At 42.9% G+C, this 22044-nt stretch overlaps 1 protein-coding gene across 5 annotated transcripts in view; it reads left to right on the forward strand.

Moving 5' to 3' along the window:
* Positions 1 to 655: 655 nt before the first annotated feature.
* appa (amyloid beta precursor protein a) overlaps positions 656 to 22044 on the forward strand; it is a 49248-nt gene continuing 27859 nt past the window's right edge. For 4 of the 5 annotated variants that reach the window (XM_014151319.3, XM_014151320.3, XM_014151321.3 and 1 more), the window contains exon 1: positions 656 to 891. In XM_014151319.3, the coding sequence (XP_014006794.2) occupies positions 832 to 891 (60 nt within the window). In that variant the 5' untranslated portion in view covers positions 656 to 831. The remainder of the gene's footprint in view (positions 892 to 22044) is intronic. The other variant, XM_014151318.3, reaches the window with a different exon arrangement.

A 22044-nucleotide genomic window follows, 5' to 3' on the forward strand; every position in this document is an offset into this window, starting at 1 on the left:
TAGTGAGTCCTCCAGATCAGAGGGAGTAGGGATGACCAGGGATGTTCTCTGTTTAGTGAGTGTACAGATCAGAGGCAGTAGGGATGACCAGGGACGTTCTCTGTTTAGTGAGTGTACAGATCAGAGGCAGTAGGGATCACCAGGTATGTTCTCTGTTTAGTGAGTCCTCCAGATCAGAGGGAGTAGGGATGACCAGGGATGTTCTCTGTTTAGTGAGTCCTCCAGATCAGAGGCAGTAGGGATGAGCCTCATTTTGACTTGTTTTAAGGACATTACATCAAAGTTGGATCAGCCTGTAGTGTGGTTTTCCACTTTAATTTTGAGTGTGACTCCAAATCCAGACCTGCATGGGTTGATAAATTGGATTTCCATTGATTATTTTTGTGTGATTTTGTTGTCAGCACATTCAACTATGTAAAGAAAAAAGTATTTAATAAGATGATTTCTTTCATTCAAATCTAGGATGTGTTGTTTAAGTGTTCCCTTTATTTTTTTGAGCAGTGTATAATTTTTTTTTACATAGAATTAAGCATAATTATTATGGCTCTAGATTGCAGGGAAAATCTGTTTCAGCTGTTTGAAAAATGCTAAATTCAGTGTTTAGCCCCCATCGGGGCCACACCCAGAGCTATCAGATTTTTTGGGCCTCTCGCTAATAATTCCGTTCATTCGTTGTCGGGTCAGGTGACTTGGTGCTCGAGCAGCCTCGGTATCGTTCTCCATTAAACAAACACAGTCAGCGGCACTGCCACGGAGACGAGCTCTGAATACATACTGACGGAACATAGAATAATACACCGTACATAGGACGCGTTGTGACAATAATACGGCATGGGGGACCGTATGGCTTTGATGCTGCTGGTTGTTGCGACCACGGCGTTAGCAGTTGAGGTAAGAAACTGGGTAAAGATAGTCGGGACAAGGCTGAGCTCCATGGCTATTCTTCTCTTCCTCTGCTATTGCGGGAGCCGGGTGATTCCAAACCATGGGGGCTAATTACGCATGAATAGAACAAAATGAAACCAGACATTCAGCAAGGCTGTGAACATATTCCACGCCTGAATACATGTTGGACAGCTTTTTATCGAATTTAGTCTGACTCGAAATCATAGAAGTAGCATAGCCCGTGTTTAGATCCCCTTTTGCCCAGTACTGTTATAAACTGCTATATTTCTGCCATTGCTTGAATTGAAATCTAGTTTTATAGCCTATGGCTAAGTTTTATTTGTCACAGTTCAAGATGAGAAATAATGACTTATTTTACACAGAAAGGAAGACCTGATGAATCGTTCCAATCTAGGCTACGGCTGAGATTCCTGTGTCACCTCTGTAAACGAACGTGATTTTTGTTTCTGTGCGTAATTACACTTCAAAACAGCCTAGTCTAAACAGGTTTCTCTAGTGGCAATATTGATTGTTGTATCCGGAGATGATGGGTAATATGATCACCATTTTGTAGCCATTTGTGTAGTGTTTTTTTCCCCCATGGCTCGATGGTATATTTTGGTGGTGGGCGTGAAAGTAAACATTTAACGTTATAGTGGGTTATTCTTTCCCTTAGATTTAGCTTTCTGTAGCCTAAAGACACAGGCTATTCCCTAAAAAGAGCCAACGAGTAGACCTATGACCCATTAATTCTGCACATTGCGCCCATGGATAAGGGTAAAATCGCCTATGTTTTCCCTACGTCAACCTGTTTCATGTTAAACTAGAGAATAAAGATAATGTAGTGAGACAGAAGTAAGATGGCGGCGGTGCACTGCAGCATTCCATGAACCCAGAGGCTCGGGAACGCAGGGACACACCATTAGGTTAACATTTCAACCGATAGGCTGGCTACCTTTTTTTATTTATTTATCACAACTTATCTAACCGTTTCAAGAAAATACCCTGCTAAAATGTCTGTTAAAGTCATGAGTTGTCTGGAATTGGCCCTGGTGTGGAGAGGTTGCACACAATCACCGATCATCTCTCTCTCTCTGTCAGGCGCTATTCCATGTCGGTGTGAATGTGGCCTTTCACGACATTCTTATAGTCTTACAGTGTAACACAAACGCTACATTTGGTATGCCTGTGTGTGGGTACTGCGGTTTGAATTTGAACAAATGATACCAGTCAGTAAGCGGATACATTTGATATGGGTGATACTTGAAAGATGCGGGTCTGTGGGCTAGCTAGGCTACCCACACAATAAGCATTACTCTTCTCACACCTCAAGTTCAATATTTCAATGTCACTCAGGTTTTACTAGGCCTTCTCACATCCATACACCTCTAACATAGCTAGTTGTTATACGTATTACCCCTAATGTTTCTGACTATATGTATCAGTTGTTCTTAATCTTAGTTCAATATAGCCAAAGGGTGTTGGTGATATTTCAACATATTAAGATCATTTCAGTCAATTAAATGCCAAATAGTCTATGAAGTTGATTTTCAAACCTCCCAATACAGAAGTTCATAGTTAGTTGGTATTTCCCATATTGTGGGTTGTCAATAATTGACAATTAATTCCTTAAATTTTTGTTGGGAAAAGAAAGCTGATGTAGTTTATAATGCTTTATTACTTGATATACACATGTATAAGCCACAAATTGAACAGTCTAAGGACAAAGGGCAGGGCTCTCTTGTTAATCCGACCTCTATACAGACTGGAGTGTAGGAGCAGAATTTCAGTTTCCCATCCTTGGTCGACGAGCAACCCAGGCAGTCTGTCAATGCACTGCAGTCATTCAAGCCCAGGGCAACACAGCCTCTCACCCATTAGCGTACATTATACCCATTGTCTCCCTTTGGCATCCACTGCTCATGTTGCAGCTTCATCCAACCACCCATTTAAAGCGCCAGTTTCCAATAGCGCATTAAAGGGACAATTAGCTCTATGTTAGTCTCTACAATTCCTACCCTTGTAATGGTTTGTTGTTGTGTGCCATTCATTGTCTCTGTTTTGGGATGTTTCTCAAGCCATGCCAACCATCCTCCATTTTAAGCCCCTTTTTATGTTTTGGTGGCGGTGCCTCTTTTTCTGCCTGCCAGATAGAAATTCCTGGCCCTTTATGGCGTTGTCATGGTACGTTTATGTTGTTCTCCCCACGTTGGGATGTTCCTCCCCTTTCAGGATTTGTTGTATTTTGTACCCTCTTTCTCTCCCATGTAGCCACACTGGACATCCTCACTTTTAAGTAATGGGTTTGTCTGAAAAGGTCATGTCACCTATCCCTTTAATGACATGGCAGGTTTTCAGGAGAGCTGATCAGTAAAAGGACCTGGCATGGTGGTGTAAGGCCGGCTTTGTGCGCTGTAAATTGGCCTTTCAGATTGCATCCATGGCTGGTTATCTCTATCTTGCTGTTCAGTTGGCATGAAATGGAGTGAAACAGTGAGTGACTACCTGAACTTGTCCAATGAGAGACGTTTGTTTTCACATTCTGTTGCAAAACATTTTGCAACGGTGTGCCCTAATAAACACGACCATGAAGAGCTTTACAGAGCAAATATATCATGATATCACTGTATCATCTGATATGAAATGTGCAGCAGTGTCTGGTACAGACCACATTTAGAAGCTCTCACAACATCAGGATGGGCTAGATTGAGAAGCGACTCAAACCCCACTCTTCACAATCCCTCATCTGTACAGATCATTGGTTCTGTGCAGGTGCTGCTCCCCAATGAAACCTGGATGAGAGTTATCAGGGACCCCACCTCCAACCAGGAGAGAATGGGTGTGTTCCAGGTTGTCTTTTTGCAGTCATGCTGCACATCTCAGACTACTCTATCATAATAAAGTAGCACCTGAATCATTAAACACTTCTCTAGGCTTTGTGAGTTCTGATAATCTGCAATAATGACGACCTGGATGACCTGGAACGCGCCCTATAGCCCTGCTGCTATGGCAACCCCACCGCTGCCCTGTACAGGCCAGTGGATCACGTCTTAACTGTCAGTGTCACCGTCATGGACGCTGCGTGACTGACGTGGCCCGTGGCGAGTCGTGTGTGTGTGTGTGTGTGTGTGTGTGTGTGTGTGTGTGTGTGTGTGTGTGTGTGTGTGTGTGTGTGTGTGTGTGTGTGTGTCTGACCTTCACGTTCCCTCATACAATCCTGGAACTTGATCGTCTGAGCGACCAAGCGCAGTCAAAGAGCCTGGTGGAGGTCGTTCGTGATGATTTCAGTTTTTAGGGGGCTGACTCTCTGTGGCTTATAGTTTTATAGAATTAATCCAAAATGGCACCCTATTCCTTATGTCGCCTTTCCAATAGGGCTCCGGTAAAAAGTAGCGCACTACATAAGGAGTACAGTGCCATTTGGGATGTAGACATAGTCCACCGTTAACATATAGCTGCAGAGAGTAGGAGCGCGATGGAAAGAGGGGGAGGGCAGTCAATGTGATGTACATCGACGTATGGGACAGTGATCTGTGTGACCCGTTGATTGAGCCCACGTGGATATATTAATTAATAATACATCCGATGGCAACATGCTCCTGACATACACACAGACAGTTAGATACACATGCACACTCACTCTACATAACAAAGCCAATACATAATCACACAAACACAGCAGCATGTGTCTTAGGAATTATGCAACACAGTCCCTCTGACAACAAAATGGCCACTCCTTCTTCAGTCAGCCTCCTTTATTCTTGATTGACTTGTCCTACTTGATCAAATGTCTCCCAAAGCAATCAAATACTCTAAAACATGTATTTTCTGAATTCCAAATCAACCCCTAGCCCCTACCGTGTACAGGCTACACGCCTAGACACTCCTATAGAGCTGACTGTTTATGAAAGAATTTGTTAGGTATTGGTAATGGCTTACTTTTACCTTTTCATTTAGCTAGGGTGTAAATATAGCCATATTGATTCCACCGATCTAACCATCCAATCCTCTCAGGTCGACAGGAGTGGATAGGGAGTAGGGGGCTAGGGGTTGATTTGAAATTGAGCAATTATTCCTCACCTCATCAATTATCCCTCCTTCTCCCATGTTGGGTCTCTTTTTGAAATGATTGAGCTACCTGCCTTGCCCACCTCCTCTCCTCCCTCCTTATCCCCCTCTTCCCTCCTCCTCCTGTGTTTTGGTGGCGGCGGTGCCCTCCCCGGTCCCCTGGCACCCGCGCTATAATTAGAGCGCCGCCTCCCAGAGATATTCCTGTCTCTGCTCTCACGCTTTCTTCCTTTCATTCCTCCCTTATTCAAGTTTTTTTTCACTGCCTCTTTCTTCAGAAGCAACAGGCCTAAGTCTTCCCTCATTCAATATCTTCTCTTTTTCCCATTCCTCCCTTTCATTCCCTCCTTATCTTTCTTTTTACTGCCTTTTTCTCCAAGACAGGCTAACGCTTCCCTCGCTCAACCCTCGACAGTGTCCCTTTGTATATTGATTGGCCTTGTGTATATTTATTGCTACATGTACTGTGAAGGGAGTTATGCGTATCGCTTTACAACAGTTTCAATCAACTATTACCTGACATTTGGAGAATTTAATCAGTGCTGGTCTAAATGTTGATTTTGGGCTTCGATTTAATCCACTTGCTCAAAATTGCGTTGTTGATTTATAGTTTGCAGTTCTGAAGTATCTAATATCTCTAAAAGGTCCTCTTTGTTTCATGAACTAAATAACTTAGCTGAACTGTGAGTAGCATAGCGTGTGTGTGTGTGTGGTGTCAAGAAGGAGTGGGATGTTCTTGGCAGTGCCCTGCTATTCCCAATTCCTGTTTCCTTGTCCCCACCATTACCTAGGGTTGGTTTCCTGTATTTGTGTGACGCAGGAGGAGGCTTATAGCCTACTGTGTGTGTGTGTGTGTGACAGTAATGGAACATGGCTGTGTGTGTACATTTTGAGTGTGTGTCCGGGCGTGTTTGTCTCGCACTTGATTCATTTTGTACATCTCTCCCGTGTGTGTGCATTTTAATCTCACTTGATTAATTGTGTGTGTTCAGTGCCCCACTAAGATATGTGGGACGGGTAAGCAATGCGTCACTGCAAGGGTATGCTGCTGACCCCGTACATTACCTTATTTCTCAGTATGGGGAGCTTGTTCTTGGAAACATGCAAGCATGTATCGTACATTGACTTCACATAGTAGACTTGTTCCATTGTGGCTCATTTGGTAGAGTGCTTGGGCGGTATCCAGAATGTTATACTTTCATTCCGACCTTGTGCCATATTGGCATAATTGGTAACACCGTCACTGAACACAAGGGGTGCTGTTTTCAAACCCCACTGATACTCTGTAATCCGAAGGTTAGCAATGCTAACAAGTACCTGTAAAATCCCATAGAAAATGCTAACGATCGCATTGCGAACATTTTTTACAGTTTCCGACCTAAAATATACATGACTCAAAAATGCTACTCAGTTTGCTGCACGCACAAAACAAATATTAGCCAGCAAGGCTCTTGATACAGGATGGATTTCTCTGTTACCAAGCCTCCTGAGTGGCGCAGCTGTCTAAGGCACTGCATCTCAGTGCTAGTGGCGTCACTACAGACCCTGGTTCGATCCCGGCCTGTAACACAACCGGCCGTGATCGGGAGTCCCATAGGGCGGCGCACAATTGGCCTAGCGTTGTCCGGGTTAGGAGAAGGTTTGGCCAGGGTAGTCCGTCATTGTAAATAAGAATTTGTTCTTAACTGACTTGCATAGTTTAATAAAACATTTTCAAAGTGAATTCTTTTTGGAAGAAGCTAACCACATACAGTAACTAGATAGCCAACTAGCTACTAAATCAGCAAACCAAATTAGAGGTCGACCGATTATGATTTTTCAACGCCGATACCGATTATTGGAGGACCAGCGGAGCCGATACCGATTAATCGGCCGATTAATTTTTTTATATTTTTATAATGACAATTACAACAATACTGAATGAACACTTATTTTAACTTAATATAATACATCAATAAAATCAGTTTAGCCTCAAATAAATAATGAAAGTGTTGGAGAAGAGACTAAAAGTGCAATATGTGCCATGTAAGAAAGCTAATGTTTAAGTGCCTTGCTCAGAACATGGGAACATATGAAAGCTAGTGGTTCCTTTTAACCTGTTGGGGCTAGGGGGCAGTATTTGCACGGCCGGATAAAAAAACGTACCCGATTTAATCTGGTTACTACTCCTGCCCAGTAACTAGAATATGCATATAATTATTGGCTTTGGATAGAAAACACCCTAAAGTTTCTAAAACTGTTTGAATGGTGTCTGTGAGTATAACAGAACTCATTTGGCAGGCCAAAACCTGAGAAGATTCCTTACAGGAAGTGGCCTGTCTGACCATTTCTTGCCCTCCTTGATCATCTCTAACAAATACAGGGGATCTCTGGCATGACGTGACACTTCCTACGGCTCCCATGGGCTCTCAGAAGGCGGGAAAAAGCTGAACGATGTAATTCCATCCCCAGGCTGAAACACATTAGTGCGTTTGGCAAGTGCTCTATCAGAGGGCCATCAGACTGAGGCTCGTGCATGAGGGGATAGCATGCTTTTACTTTCACTCTCTTTGTAATAAAAAAAACGATTTCCCGGTCGGAATATTATCGCTTTTTTACGAGAAAAATGGCATAAAAATTGATTTTAAACAGCGGTTGACATGCTTCGAAATACGGTAATGGAATATTTCGTTTTTTTTTTTTTTTGTCACGAAATGCACCATGCTCGTCACCCTTATTTACCCTTTCGGATAGTGTCTTGAACGCACGAACAAAACGCCGCTATTTGGATATAACAATGGATTATTTGGGACCAAACCAACATTTGTTATTGAAGTAGAAGTCCTGGGAGTGCATTCTGACGAAGAACACCAAAGGTAATAACATTTTTCTTATAGTAAATCTGACTTTGGTGAGTGCTAAACTTGCTGGGTGTCTAACTAGCTAGCCCTGTGATGCTGGGCTATCTGCAAACGTGTGGTTACTGTTAGCTAACGCCTCTGTCCAGAAGCAAGCACCAGCTAGCCTTGAGCTAGGCCCATATAACAACTAATTCTAGGGCTACAGTACCTCCTTTGCCAATTGGCCTGGACCCTTTATTGTCGACACGGAGCCCTGCCAATCCATCACGACTGGACTGCCGACGTGATAGCCCGATGTGGTCTCAACAGCCTATTCTGTTAGGATGTCGCCGAAGTACCAGCTACTACCGCCGGCCCGCTAGCTTTTCTGAACGCTGTGCTCCCTGCTCGCCTAGCGTAGTAGTGACAACCGAACAGCATCCTGACTCAACTATTTCTGTAGAGCCTTCAGTCCCGCTCAAAATGCCTTAGATGGGTCTTTCGTTCCACACAGATGCAGAGACCTCACCTGGCTTAACTTGTACATCCAGAGACAAAACCTCTCATCGTCACTCAACGCCTAGGTTTACCTCCACTGTACTCACATCCTACCATACCCTTGTCTGTACATTATGCCTTGAATCTATTCTACTGCGCCCAGATGTCTGCTCCTTTTATTCTCTATCGCCAACGCACTAGACGACCAGTTGTTGTAGCCTTTAGCCATACCCTTATCCTCCTCTGTTCCGCTGGTGATGTAGAGGTTAACCCAGGCCGAGTAGCCCCTAGTTCCACTCCTATTCCCCAGGCGCTATCATTTGTTGACTTCTGTAACCGTAAAAGCCTTGGTTTCATGCATGTTAACATCAGAAGCCTCTTCCCTAAGTTTGTTTTATTCTCTGCTTTAGCACACTCCGCCAACCCTGATTTCCTAGCCGTGTCTAAATCCTGGCTTAGAAAGGCCACCACAAATTCTGACATTTCCATCCCCAACTACATTTTCCGCCAAGATGGAACTGCCAAAGGGGGTGGAGTTAGCGTGCAGAGTTCTGTCATGCTATCCAGGTCTATGCCCGATCAGTTCGAGCTTCTACTTTAAAAAAAACACCCCTGACACCATATGTGAATTAATTGCCCCCCATTTATCTTCAGAGTTTGTACTGTTAGGTGACCTAAACCGGGATATGCTTAACAACCCGGCCGTCCTACAATTTAAGCTAGATTCCCTCAATCTCACACAAATGATCATGGAACCTTCCAGGTACAACCCTAAATCTGTAAACACGGACACCCTCATTGATATCATCCTGACCAAGCTGCCCTCTAAATACACCTCTGCTGTCTTCAACCAGGATCTCAGCGATCATTGCCTGCATCCATAATGGGTCCGCGTTCAAACGACCACCCGTCATCGCTGTCAAACACTCACAAAAAAAACACTTCAGCGAGCAGGCCTTTCTAATCGACCTGGCCCGGGTATACTGGAAGGATATTGACCTCATTCCGTCAGTAGCGGCTGCCCGGTTATTATTTAAGTGCTTTCCTCACCATCTTAAATAAGCATGCCCCATTCAAAAAATTGAGAACTAAGAACAGATATAGCCCTTGGTTCACTCCAGACCTGACTGCCCTTGACCAGCACAAAAAAAATCCTGTGGCGTACTGCATTAGCATCGAATAGCCCCCGCGATATGCAACTTTTCAGGGAAGTTAGGAACCAATATACACAGGCAGTTAGGAAAGCAAAGGCTAGCTTTTTCAAACAGAAATTTGCATCCTGTAGCACAAACTCCCAAAATTTCTGGGACACTGTAAAGTCCATGGAGAATAAGAGCACCTCCTCCCAGCTGCCCACTGCACCGAGGCTAGGAAACCCTGTCAACACCGGTAATTTACGATAATCGAGAATTTCAATAAGCATTTTTCTATGGCTGGCCATGCTTTCCTCCTGGCTACCCTTACCCCGGTCAACAGCTCTGATCTCTGCACCCCCACACAGCAACTTGCACAAGCCTCCCCATTTTCTCCTTCACCCAAATCGAGATAGCTGATGCTCTGAAAGAGCTGCAAAATCTGGAACCCTACAAATCAGCTGGGATAGACAATCTGGACCCTCTTTTTCTAAAAATGATCCACCGTAATTGTTGCAACCCCTATTACTAGCCTGTTCAACCTCTTTCGTATCCCTAAAGATTGGAAAGCTGCCACAGTCATCCGCCCTTGAAAGGGGGTGACACTCTAGACCCAAACTGTTACAGGCCTATATCTATCCTACCCTGCCTTTCTAAAATCTTTGAAAGCCAAGTTGACAAACACACCACTGACCATTTTGAATCCCACTGTACCATCTCCGCTATGCAATCTGGTTTCCGAGCTGGTCATGGGTGCACCTCAGCCACGCTCAAGGTCCTAAACGATATCATAACCACCATAGATTAAAGACAATACTGTGCAACCGTATTCATCTACCTGGCCAAGGCTTTCGACTCTGTCAATCACCGCATTCTTATTGGCAGACTCAACAGCCTTGTTTCTCAAATGACTGTGTTCCGCAATGTTCTTCATCTCGTAGCATATTGCAGAAGTTGACTGCAGGTACTTAAGTAACTACAAATATTTATAAAAAAATGTTAACTAAATAGTTTTGACGGTATTGAAAAACCATATCGTGGCTTTTTTCAAATACCCCGATTATACGGTATACCGCCCAAGCCTAGCTTGTGTACACACACACACACACACACACACACACACACACACACACACACACACACACACACACACACACACACACACACACACGTGCGCATGCATGCATGTGCACGAATGCATATATGGGCATTCTCACACACACGCACTCGGGCTGTTCCCGGCGGGAACAAATGTTGGTCGATTAAAAGTCGTCTGTTCTTTCGAATAATTGATTGGTCTAATTATTTTTTATTTTTTTACATAGAATTTTATGGGTTTTAATAAAATCAAATATGCATTGAGCTTGTTTGATGCTTTAAGTGCACTGTTTGATGAAATAAGACACAAATGACTCAAGAGGGAGCCATAGATCTGGATAACCAGAACGAAAAAAATAAATTTACCTGACCCAACCAATCTTCTCACTCTCCTGCTGACTTTTGCAGATTCTGCCATTACTCCCTTAAGTGGCCGGTAATAGGCTACATGAGGAATCGGCAACCTTTCTCATGTAGAATGCCAGTTTATCTTACAATTTCTACAGATCTGATTGCCAGTTATAGTTTTCATATGCGTGTTTGCATGCAACAGATTAATTTCATTTCTAATAACATCTTCATATCTCAATCATTGTGGTGGTTAATCAAAATGAAAATGATCCAAACCTAAAAAGTTACTTCTGGCCTCCTGAGTGGTGCAGCGGTCTAAGGCACTGCATCGCAGTGCTTGAAGTGTCACTATAGACCCGGGTTCGATCCCGGGCTGTGGCAGCCGGCCATGACCGGGAGACCCATGAGGGGGCGAACAACTTGCCCAGCATCGTCCGGGTTAGGGGAAGGTTTGGCCGGCCGAGATGTCCTTGTCTCGTTGTGCTCTAGCGACGACGACTGGCGGGTCAGTGCATGCACGCTGACACGGTTGCCAATCGTACGTTTTTTTTTTTCCTCCGACACATTGCTGCGTCTGGCTTCCGGGTTAAGCAAGCAGTGTATCAAGAAGCAGTACTCTTGGCAGGGTAGTGTTTCGTAGGACGCATGGCTCTTGGCCTTCGCCTCCTATGTCCCATCGCTGCAACTCCCGTACGGACAAGACTGCAACTACCAATTGGATATCACGAAATTGGGGGGGGGGGATACTTAAAAAAAATAAAAAATATTAACTTCTATATGTAAAAATAGCTTACATAAAGCCAACAAAGGAACATTTTGCAGCCTGCAGGTAGAAAATATCCTGATCAAAATAAATATCCGATGATTCACATTGGCTACGCATGGCCTGACTGCAACTAACTTGAAACGTATTAACTTGGGTCCAGCCTGAAGCTTGACTTGCAACATTGAATAAAATATTCTGGGCTCTGTTTCCCACACCAGTGAGCTCTGGACAGACACAGCTGTAGGCTATTTGGCAAGGGTTAAGGAGCAGTGCTTGACGTGGACAGGATCTGAGTACAGACACCTCACATTTTCTACTGCTTGAGCTCCTATTCCTCTTGTGGAGCTCCTGCATCTACATATAAACAGTAAATATTCCTTTGTGGAGATGGTTGTCCTTCTGGAAGGTTCTCCCATCTCTGCATCACTCCACAAATCAGGCCTTTATGGTGTAGTAGCCAGACGGAAGCCACTCCTCAGCGGCAGGGACTGGGAGACTAGTCAGGATCGAGGCAAAGATGAACGGCGCAAAGTACAGAGATCGTTGATGAAAACCTGCTCAGGACCTCAGATTGGGGCGAAGATTCACCTTCCATCAGGACAATGACCCTAAGTACACAGCCAAGACAACGCAGGAGTGGCTTTGGGGCAAGTCTCTGAATGTTCTTGAATGGCCCAACCAGACTCCGGACTTGAATCTGAACGAACATCTCTGGAGAGACCTGGAAATAGCTGTGCAGCAACGCTCCCCATCCAACCTGACAGAGCTTGAGGATCTGCAGAGAAGAATGGGAGAAACTCCCCAAATACAGGTGTTCCAAGCTTGTAGCGTCATACCCAAGAAGACTCGAGGCTGTAGTCACTGCCAAAGGTGTTTCAACAAAGTACTGAGTGAAGAGTCTGAATACTTATTTAAATGTGATTTTTACAAATTAGCGAAAACCTGTTTTTGCATTGTCATTATGGGGGGGGGGATGTGTGTGTGTGTAGATTGAGGGGGAAAAAACAATTTGATCCATTTTAGAATAAGGCTGTAACGTATCAAAATGTGAAAGGCATTTCTGTTTTTTATTTGCAAAAATGTCTAAACCTGTTCGCTTTGATTATGGGGTATTGTGTGTAGATTGTTACAGCCTTGTTCTAAAATTGGTTAAATATCAATGTGGAAAAGGTCAAGGGCTCTGAATAATTGGACTGTGTGTATATATACATGCACATGCAGTACCAGTCAAAAGCCCTCATTCAAGAGTTTTTCTTTATTTTTGTATATGAAATAACACATGTAATCATGTAGCTTTGCACACTCTTGGCATTCTCTCATTCAGCTTCACCTGGAATGCTTTTCCAACAGTCTTGAAGGAGTTCCCACATATGACCACTTGTTGGCTGCTTTTCCTTTACTCTGCGGTCCAACACATCCCAAACCATCTCAATTGGGTTGAGGTCGGGTGATTGTGGAGGACAGGTCATCTGATGCTGCACTCTATCACTCTCCTCCTTGGTCAAATAGCCCTTACACAGCCTGGAGGTGTGTTGGGTGATTGTCCTGTTGAAAAACAAATGATAGTACATTTAAGCGCAAACCAGAAGGGATGCCGTATCGCTGCAGAATGCTGTGGTAGCCATGCTGGTTAAGTGTATCTTGAATTGTAAATAAATCAGTGTCACCAGCAAGGCACCATCACACCACCTGCTCCATGCTTCACTTTGGGAACCACATGCGGAGATCATCCATTCACCTACTCTGCATCTCACAAAGACTCAGCGGTTGGAACCAGAAATCTCAAATTTGGACTCATCAGACCAAAGGACACATTTCCATCAGTCTAATGGCCATTGCGCTTGTTTCTTGGACCAAGCAAGTTCTTCTTCTTCTGTTTCTTCTTCTTCTGTTTCTTCTTCTTCTGTTTCTTCTTCTTCTGTTTCTTCTTCTTCTGTTTCTTCTTCTTCTGTTTCTTCTTCTTCTGTTTCTTCTTCTTCTGTTTCTTCTTCTTCTGTTTCTTCTTCTTCTGTTTCTTCTTCTTCTGTTTCTTCTTCTTCTGTTTCTTCTTCTTCTGTTTCTTCTTCTTCTGTTTCTTCTTCTTCGGTTTCTTCTTCTTCTGTTTCTTCTTCTTCTGTTTCTTCTTCTTCGGTTTCTTCTTCTTCGGTTTCTTCTTCTTCGGTTTCTTCTTCTTCGGTTTCTTCTGCTTCTGTTTCTTCGGTTTCTTCTGTTTCTTCTGTTTCTTCTGTTTCTTCGTCTTCGTCTGTTTCGTCTGTTTCTTCGTCTTCGTCTGTTTCTTCGTCTGTTTCTTCGTCTGTTTCTTCGTCTGTTTCTTCTTCTTCGTCTGTTTCGTCTGTTTCTTCTGTTTCGTCTGTTTCGTCTTTCTTCTGTTTCTTCTGTTTCTTCTGTTTCTTCTGTTTCTTCGTCGTCTGTTACTTGATCTCTGAAGCGTTTATTTGGTCTACAATTTCTGAGGCTGGTCCTCTGCAGCAGAGGTAACGCTGGGTCTTCCTTTCCTGTGGCGGTCCTCATGAGTGCCAGTTTCATCATAGAGCTTGATGGTTTTTGCGAGTGCACTGTAATTGACTGTCTTTTCTCTTTGCTTATTTGAGCTGTTCTTGCCATAATATGGACTTGGTATTTTACTAAATAGGGCTATATTCTGTATACCACCCCTACCTTGTCACAACACAACCGATTGGCTCAAACGCATTAAGAAGGAAAGAAATTCCACAAATACATTTTTACCAAGGCACACCTGTTAGCTGAAATGCATTCCAGGTGACTACCTCATGAAGCTGGTTGAGAGAATGCAAAGGGTGGCTACTTTGAAGAATATCAAATGTAAAATATATTTAGATTTGTTTAGCACTTTTTTGGTTACTACATGATTTCCATGTGTTTTTTTTTTTATCGTTTTGATGTCTTCACTATTATTCTACTATGTAGAAAATAGTAAAAAAATCAAGAAAAACCCTTGAATGAGTAGGTGTCTCAAAACTTTTGACTTATTTATATATATATTTTTTTATTACACACACACACACACAGTACAGGGGGTAGGCTGTCATTGTAAATAAGAATTTGTTCTTAACTGACTTGCCTAGTTAAAGACAATACAGTGCATTCGGAAAGTATTCAGACCCCTGACCTTTTCCACATTTTGTTATGTTACAGCCAGTCTTATTGGTTGACAATGAGGTTGTCAACTGTTGTCATAGGGACACAGTAGCACATCTCGACCAGATGGGAAAAGACATCTACGTCATGGCCACGGCAACCAGTCTTCCGTTCCGGGTGCAGGGTGTAATTGGAATGTTGGCAGGCAGGGTGTGAGGGAAATGAAGGGCTGACTGCCCTCTAATCACTGTAACACACTCCCACATCCAACCTACCAGAGGATCCGGTCCCAGAGACTAGCACCGATAACATTACACACACACTCATAAACGTGCACACACACAGAGATGCACACTCCAAAGACCAAGCACATGTACTGATATTCCAAACAGAACAAGGCTCTGTCCTCCAGGGCAGTGGTGGAAAAACTACTAACTTGAGTAAAAGTAAAGATGCCTTAATAAAAAATGACTGAGTCACCCAGTAAAATACTATTTGAGTAAAAGTATTGGTTTTTTAAGGTACTTAAGAAAAGTGGTGGAAAAAGTACAGTTGTCAGACTTGAGTAAAAGTACATGCTATTCATCAAATTCCTTATTGTGCAAACCAGATGGCACAATTTACATTTTTTTTCCTTTTGATTTAAGGACAGCCAGGGGCACACTCCAACATTCAGACACAATTTACTTACGCAATATGTGTTTAGTATCCACCAGATCAGAGGCAGTAGCGATGATGGGTGCCTGAATTGGACCATATTGCTGGTGTGCCTGAGCATTTGAAATGTAACGAGTTCTTTTGGGTGTCAGGGAAAATGGGTGTTAAGTACATATTTTCTTTAGGAATGTAGTGGAGTATATTAATTGTGTGTGTGTATATATATATATATATATATATATAGATAGATAGATAGATAGATCTCCAAGAAAACTACTTAAGTAGTATTCAAAGTATTTTTACTTATTTGTTTGTAAGTCAGTCTGTCTATGTTTTTATACAAGGCCTCTGGCTATTTCTCTTTCCTCCCCAGTCATTGTTGATGTGTCTGTCTACTCAGTATCTGTCTGTCATTCTTATCGATCTGTTTATGGTCTGTCTCTATACGGCCTGGCTGCATCTAAAATGGCATCCTATTCCCTTTAGAGTGCACAACTTTTGACCAGAGCACACATTTCAAACACAGCCAGGGAGCTAGACAGACCATAGTGTTGTACTAGTAGTGCACTACATGGGGAATAGGGTGCCATTTCAGACGCACCCTGTGTCTCTGGTGGGTAGAGACGGGCAGAGGACACTCTCCAGACATAATAGCGGATCTCGGGCGACACTCGCTCCGCCAGAGGGTCTCCCTAGGTCTGAAGCAGATCCCAGTGGCAGGCCTGGGACACTCAGATAAGAGAGCCACAATTAATGCCGCCCCGGGATTGTGGGACTGGTTCACAGAACAGGGCCCGGGAGGATGAAATCTGTGTGTGTGTGTGTGTGTGTGTGTGTGTGTGATGATGATGATGATGATATTATACACTTGTTCTTCGGGGTGTGTGTATGTACGCCACTGCACGTGCATGCATATGAGGTCCGGGTGTGCATGTGTGTTTTCATGCTAATAGAATGACAAAGCAGAAGGTGGACCCAGCCGGAAGAATTATAACTCCTAGTCAAAACCCACGAGATCCCCATGCAAACCAATGGGAAGAACCCTATACCCATTGGTCAAGCTAGAGGAATGGTCAGTGACCCACCAATAATAGCACATTGACACATTCTCACTGGACAATAGGTACCAGGCAAGTTTTCTGTTTAACCGAACGAGTCAATACTGACTGAGACTGTGGATCTTAGATACAATATGGAGCAAAGATCATGTGTGATATAGACCCGGTATGTTTTGTCTGGTTTCAATATAGGTCACTGAACGAGGTCACCCGACTGAAATGAGGCCATGATTTAATTCAAATAACTTTTTGTCCTGTGTAGGGCTGACCCCATTTTTTTTGGTTGGTAGGCTGTTGGTTGACCGATACTGTTTTTTAGTTAAAAAAAAAAAAAATTGCAGGTCTTTGACACCTTTCTCAGTGGACTAATCCATTGCGGATGCTGCGGGGATGGCACTCCAGTAGTACATTTACCATTTAATTCCCATTTCTAATCTACAATGTTTGTTTAGTTACCGTAATTTCTGTTAATGCAATATACCCAGGTCTGCTTCCCTTACTCACTATCATAGAAAAACAATCAACGTGGCTTCTTGTCTCTGTGTAAGTATGTCGACAGTACGTTCCTACTAGTACCAGCAACCAGCTGGCTAGGCGCAGTCCAAAGATTATGCGTGGGTATAGGATTGACTGACTTTTTATTTTCAGAAACGGACACTGTCTGTTTCATGGCCCACTTTCAGGATGAGGCAAATCTTCCCTGTGTTTTCAGGCGGTGGCTGGACCTATTGTAATGCGTGTTCTAGTTTCCATGGTATCAACTTTTGCCGGTGGAGATGTGTGCAACTGGGATCACTAACCAGTGCACCAGCTCCAAAGGTGTGATTGATGAGAGCAGTCTCCCATGTGCTCTGCTAGTAAGGCTAGTACCAGCAGTACCAAGCTTTGGATTAAGGTATATTTACATTGGGGAGTACTGCCATTTTTTTGTGAATTAGACTTTGGTCAAATGCCTGACTGCTCCTTTCTTCCCGATTCTCCCAGAGAAATTGCCCGATGTGCTATCACTTTACATTTGGTGTGCCGCGGTTGACCATTAATTGCACAGGTATAAATTGTTTGTTGGCCGTTTGGGGGGAAAACTCTTGATGTTGCGAGCCGGGACTGTTATTCCTGCATTTCCCCAAATTAATCTTATATCAACTGTATTAGCCTTTTTACTGTGTTCTTACGACAACAGTACATAGGTCTGTGTTACCTCCAATATGGTCCTATGTGGGGTACTTTACATGCAATATCTAGTTCGATGGTGCAGTAGAGACAACACTATCTTGTGACAGCAGCAGGAGGGTACCATGGGTGGTATCCGTGTGGATTGGGCCCTCTGTGGGATATCTCGGCCAGGCAGCTCAGCGTAATCCCCCACCCAGATTACTGCCGGCAGGCTGGCCAGCCGATAGATGAGATTGCAATGCTGGCGATGGATGAGAGTGGGCAGAGGCAAGCGATGGAGCAGGTGGCTCAGGGAAAGCCCTGTCTCATGTCCACTACTCCTTTGTTATATTATTCTGTCTCTGTCTGTCTCTGTGAACCCTGCACCTAGGAAAACCGTTAATCATTACTGTTCTACCTCTCCCGACTGGTTTGTGCTCCAGGGTAAAGTTTTCCCAAGGTACATATCTAGGATCTGCTTTCCCACCCCCAATCCTAACCTTAAACTTTGGGTCAGCTTTGTATTTCCTGCACTAAGATCAGGGTCTAGGGGCAACTTCACCCTACTCCACTGGTGCTCATAGTTTATACACCTTACGTACATCACCTTCCTTGAACCTCATACGCACAAAGCCTCATTGTCCATTTATATCCCGCCCTCTTTCGTCTCTCGCTTTGTTGCTTTCTCTCTCGCTCTTTCTAACCTTTCCATGCCAAACAGTCTGATTTATAAGACTGCAGTGGGATTTGGCTGCTCCCCAGGCCCCCCCCCAATTGTTTGCAGAGGGATGGAGAGTGGTTTAGAGAGAGTGCGAGGGGAGAGTGTTCACACATCAGAGTAGCGGGTAGGTCTAAAAGCAATATAGGGATTGCTCCACCTAGGCCTCTCTTCCAATTTCTTCACATTTAAGACACTTAACAGCTAAGTGATAAGTAGAGGACGGGGGGCGCGACATGGAACTGGGTCAAATTTCAAACACATTCTAAAATCCTTTATACATCAGCAGTTGTCACAAAGTGGAATTGGGTCATTGTAGTCTTTCTATAACAAAAACCTTTTTCACACTATTGTGTCAACCTGAACCGTGCTCTTTTGGCTCGCTTTCCAGTGAGTACTGACTGGGACGATGGCCAGCCTGCTTTTGTTACGAACTGCTTCTTTCCAGCATGATTTGAGTGGGGCATGGCAAGCTAACTATGCCTATATTCACTTTGGGCTGGAAACAGATATGTTATGGGGCCAGCTCAGCTTGCTTTTAGTGACTGGACCTAGCCATGTGAAAAGAAAATATCCAAGCAATATGGTTTGGGTTGGGATGATAATGTGGGTATAGGAGCGTCATGTGCTATCTTACCCAATCTACAGGGTTCTCCAACTCCAATCATTTGGTGTGCAGACTTTTGATCCAGCCCTGCAGTAATGCACATTATTAAAATATTAAACTAAAGGTTGTCTCTCTGGACCGGAATTAGCTGAATCAGGTTTGTCAGTAACTGCAGGGCTGGATCAAAAGTTGGAGAACCCTGTTCTACACCATTGATTTCTTGTAGAGCAGAACTAAGACTCTGATCTTGCACACACATCACAAGGGAGGTGTACCTTTCCACTAGTGTAAATATACAGAAGAAAATTACATGACTGACAAGCAGATGTTTCAGCTAACTGCAGATCTACCCACTGGGCAAAGACATCAGTTCAACGGCTAGTTTTGATTTACATTTGAGTTCAATGTGAAATCAGCAGAAATGTTAACCATGAAATTGGATTTAGTTTTAAAGTTGAGTGAAGACAACAATTTCCCCAAAACCTTCTACGTTGATGACTTTTTGCAAATCCAATCAGTTTTCCATGTTAATTCGAAGTCATCACATTTCCTGGTTGAAGTGACAAGGAAACCACATTAACTTCTTATGGGCAGGTGGGACGGTAGCGTCCCACCTGGCCAACATCCGGTGAAATTGTAGAGCGCGAAATTCAAAAATATCAAATTCAAATATTTAACATTCTTGAAAATATGTTATACATCAAAATAAAGCTTAATGTCTTTTTAATCCAGCCGCTGTGTCAGATTTCAAAAAGGCTTTACGGCGAAAGCAAACCATGCGATTATTTGAGGACAGCACCCTGCATACAAACACATGAAAATCATATTTCAACCAGGCAGGTGTGCCACAAAAGTCAGAAATAGCGATAGAATTCATGCCTTACCTTTGAAGATCTTCTTCAGTTGGCACTCCAAAATGTCCCAGAAACATCACAAATGCTCCTTTTGTTCGATAATGTCCTTCTTTATGTCCCAACAATGTCCATTTATTTGGCACGTTTGATTCAGAAATACACCGGTTTCAACTCGTCCAACATGCCTACAAAGTATCTAATAAGTTACCTGTAAACTTGGTCCAAACATTTCAAACAAACGTTCCTAATCCAACCTCAGGTACCCTAAAACGTAAATAATCTATTAAAATTTAAGACGGAATAAACTGTTTCCAATACCGGATAAAAACAACGTGAGCGCGCTCCGGTTCACGAGCATCAAAACAGTAGTCCCCCTGGAGTGACACTTACAATGAATAGCCCTACTTCTTAATTTCTCTAAAGAAAAACATCGAAAAAATCTCAAGACTGTTGACATCTAGTGGAAGCCATAGGAACTGCAACCAGGTTCCTAATAATAAGGGTATCCCATAGAAAACAATTGGAAAATCCTATGACCTCAATTTTTTTTCCCCTGGATGGCTTGTCCTCGGGGTTTTGCCTGCCATACAAGTTCTGTTATACTCAAAGACATTATTGTAACAGTTTTAGAAACTTTAGTTTTTCTATCCAAATCTACCAATTATATGCATATCCTAGCTTCTGGGCCTGAGTAACAGGCAGTTTACTTTGGGCACGCTTTTCATTCAGAGGTGTAAATACTGCCCCCTACCCAAGAGAGGTTAAACCAGTTTGTGACCCTACTCACTGGGCAGTCTCCCTTTCCTCAAACCTTACCAGATCAAATTTTATTGGTCGTGTACACATATTTTGCAGATGTTATCGTAGCAGCAAAATGCTTGTGGTTCTACCTCCAGCAGTGAGGTAATACAGTGAGGGGAAAAAAGTATTTGATCCCCTGCTGATTTTGTACATTTGCCCACTGACAAAGAAATGATCAGTCTATAATTTTAATGGTAGGTTTATTTGAACAGCGATAGACAGAATTTCCCTCATTAAAATGCAAACAATTTATAACATTTGACATGCGTTTTCTGGATTTTTTTGTTGTTATTCTGTCTCTCACTGTTCAAATAAACCTACCATTAAAATTATAGACTGATCATTTCTTTGTCAGTGGGCAAACGTGCAAAATCAGCAGGGGATCAAATACTTTTTTCCCTCACTGTACCTAGTAGAGGTCGACCGATTATGATTTTTCAACACCGATACCGATTTATTGGAGGACCAAAAAAAGCCGATGCCGATTTTTTTAACACATTTTTTTAAAAACATTTTTATTTAATTATTTGTAATAATTACAATTACAACAATACTGAATGAACACTTATTTTAACTTAATATAATACATCAATAAAATCAATTTAGCCTCAAATAAATAATGAAGCATGTTCAATTTGGTTTAAATAATGCAAAAACACAGTGTTGGAGAAGAAAGTAAAAGTGCAATATGTGCCATGTAAGAAAGCTAACGTTTAAGTTCCTTGCTCAGAACATGAGAACATATGAAAGCTGGTGGTCTTCAATATTCCCAGGTAAGAAGTTTTAGGTTGTAGTTATTATAGGACTATTTCTCTCTATACGATTTGTATTTCATATACCTTTGACTATTGGATATTCTTATAGGCACTTTTGTTTTGCCAGTGTAACAGTATAGCTTCCGTCCCTCTCCTCGCTCATACCTGGGCTCGAACCAGGAACACATCGACAACAGCCACCCTTGAAGCAGCGTTACCCATGCAGAGGAAGGGGAACAACTACTCCAAGTCTCAGAGCGAGTGACATTTGAAACGCTATTAGCGCTATCATCGGTTACACCAACCTAATCTTGGGAGTTGATAGGCTTGAAGTCATAAACAGAACAATACTTGAAGAATTGCGAAGGGCTGCTGGCAAACGCACGAAAGTGCTGTTTGAATGAATGCTTACGAGCCTGCTGGTGCCTACCACCGCTCAGTCAGACTGCTCTATCAAACATCAAATCATAGACTTAATTATAACATAATAACACACAGAAATACGAGCCTTAGTTTCCGGATTCGACCATATTAATGACCTATCATCTCGAAAACAAAACGTTTTTCCTGTCAGTGAAATACGGAACCGTTCCGTATTTTATCTAACGGGTGGCATCCCTAAGTCTAAATATTCCTGTTACATTGCACAACCTACAATGTTATGTCATAATTACGTAATATTCTGGAAAATTAGTTCGCAACGAGCCAGGCGGCCCAAAATGCTG

The sequence above is a fragment of the Salmo salar genome, chromosome 17, assembly GCF_965601325.2.
Source record: "Salmo salar chromosome 17, fSalSal1, whole genome shotgun sequence".
NCBI lineage: Eukaryota > Metazoa > Chordata > Actinopteri > Salmoniformes > Salmonidae > Salmo > Salmo salar.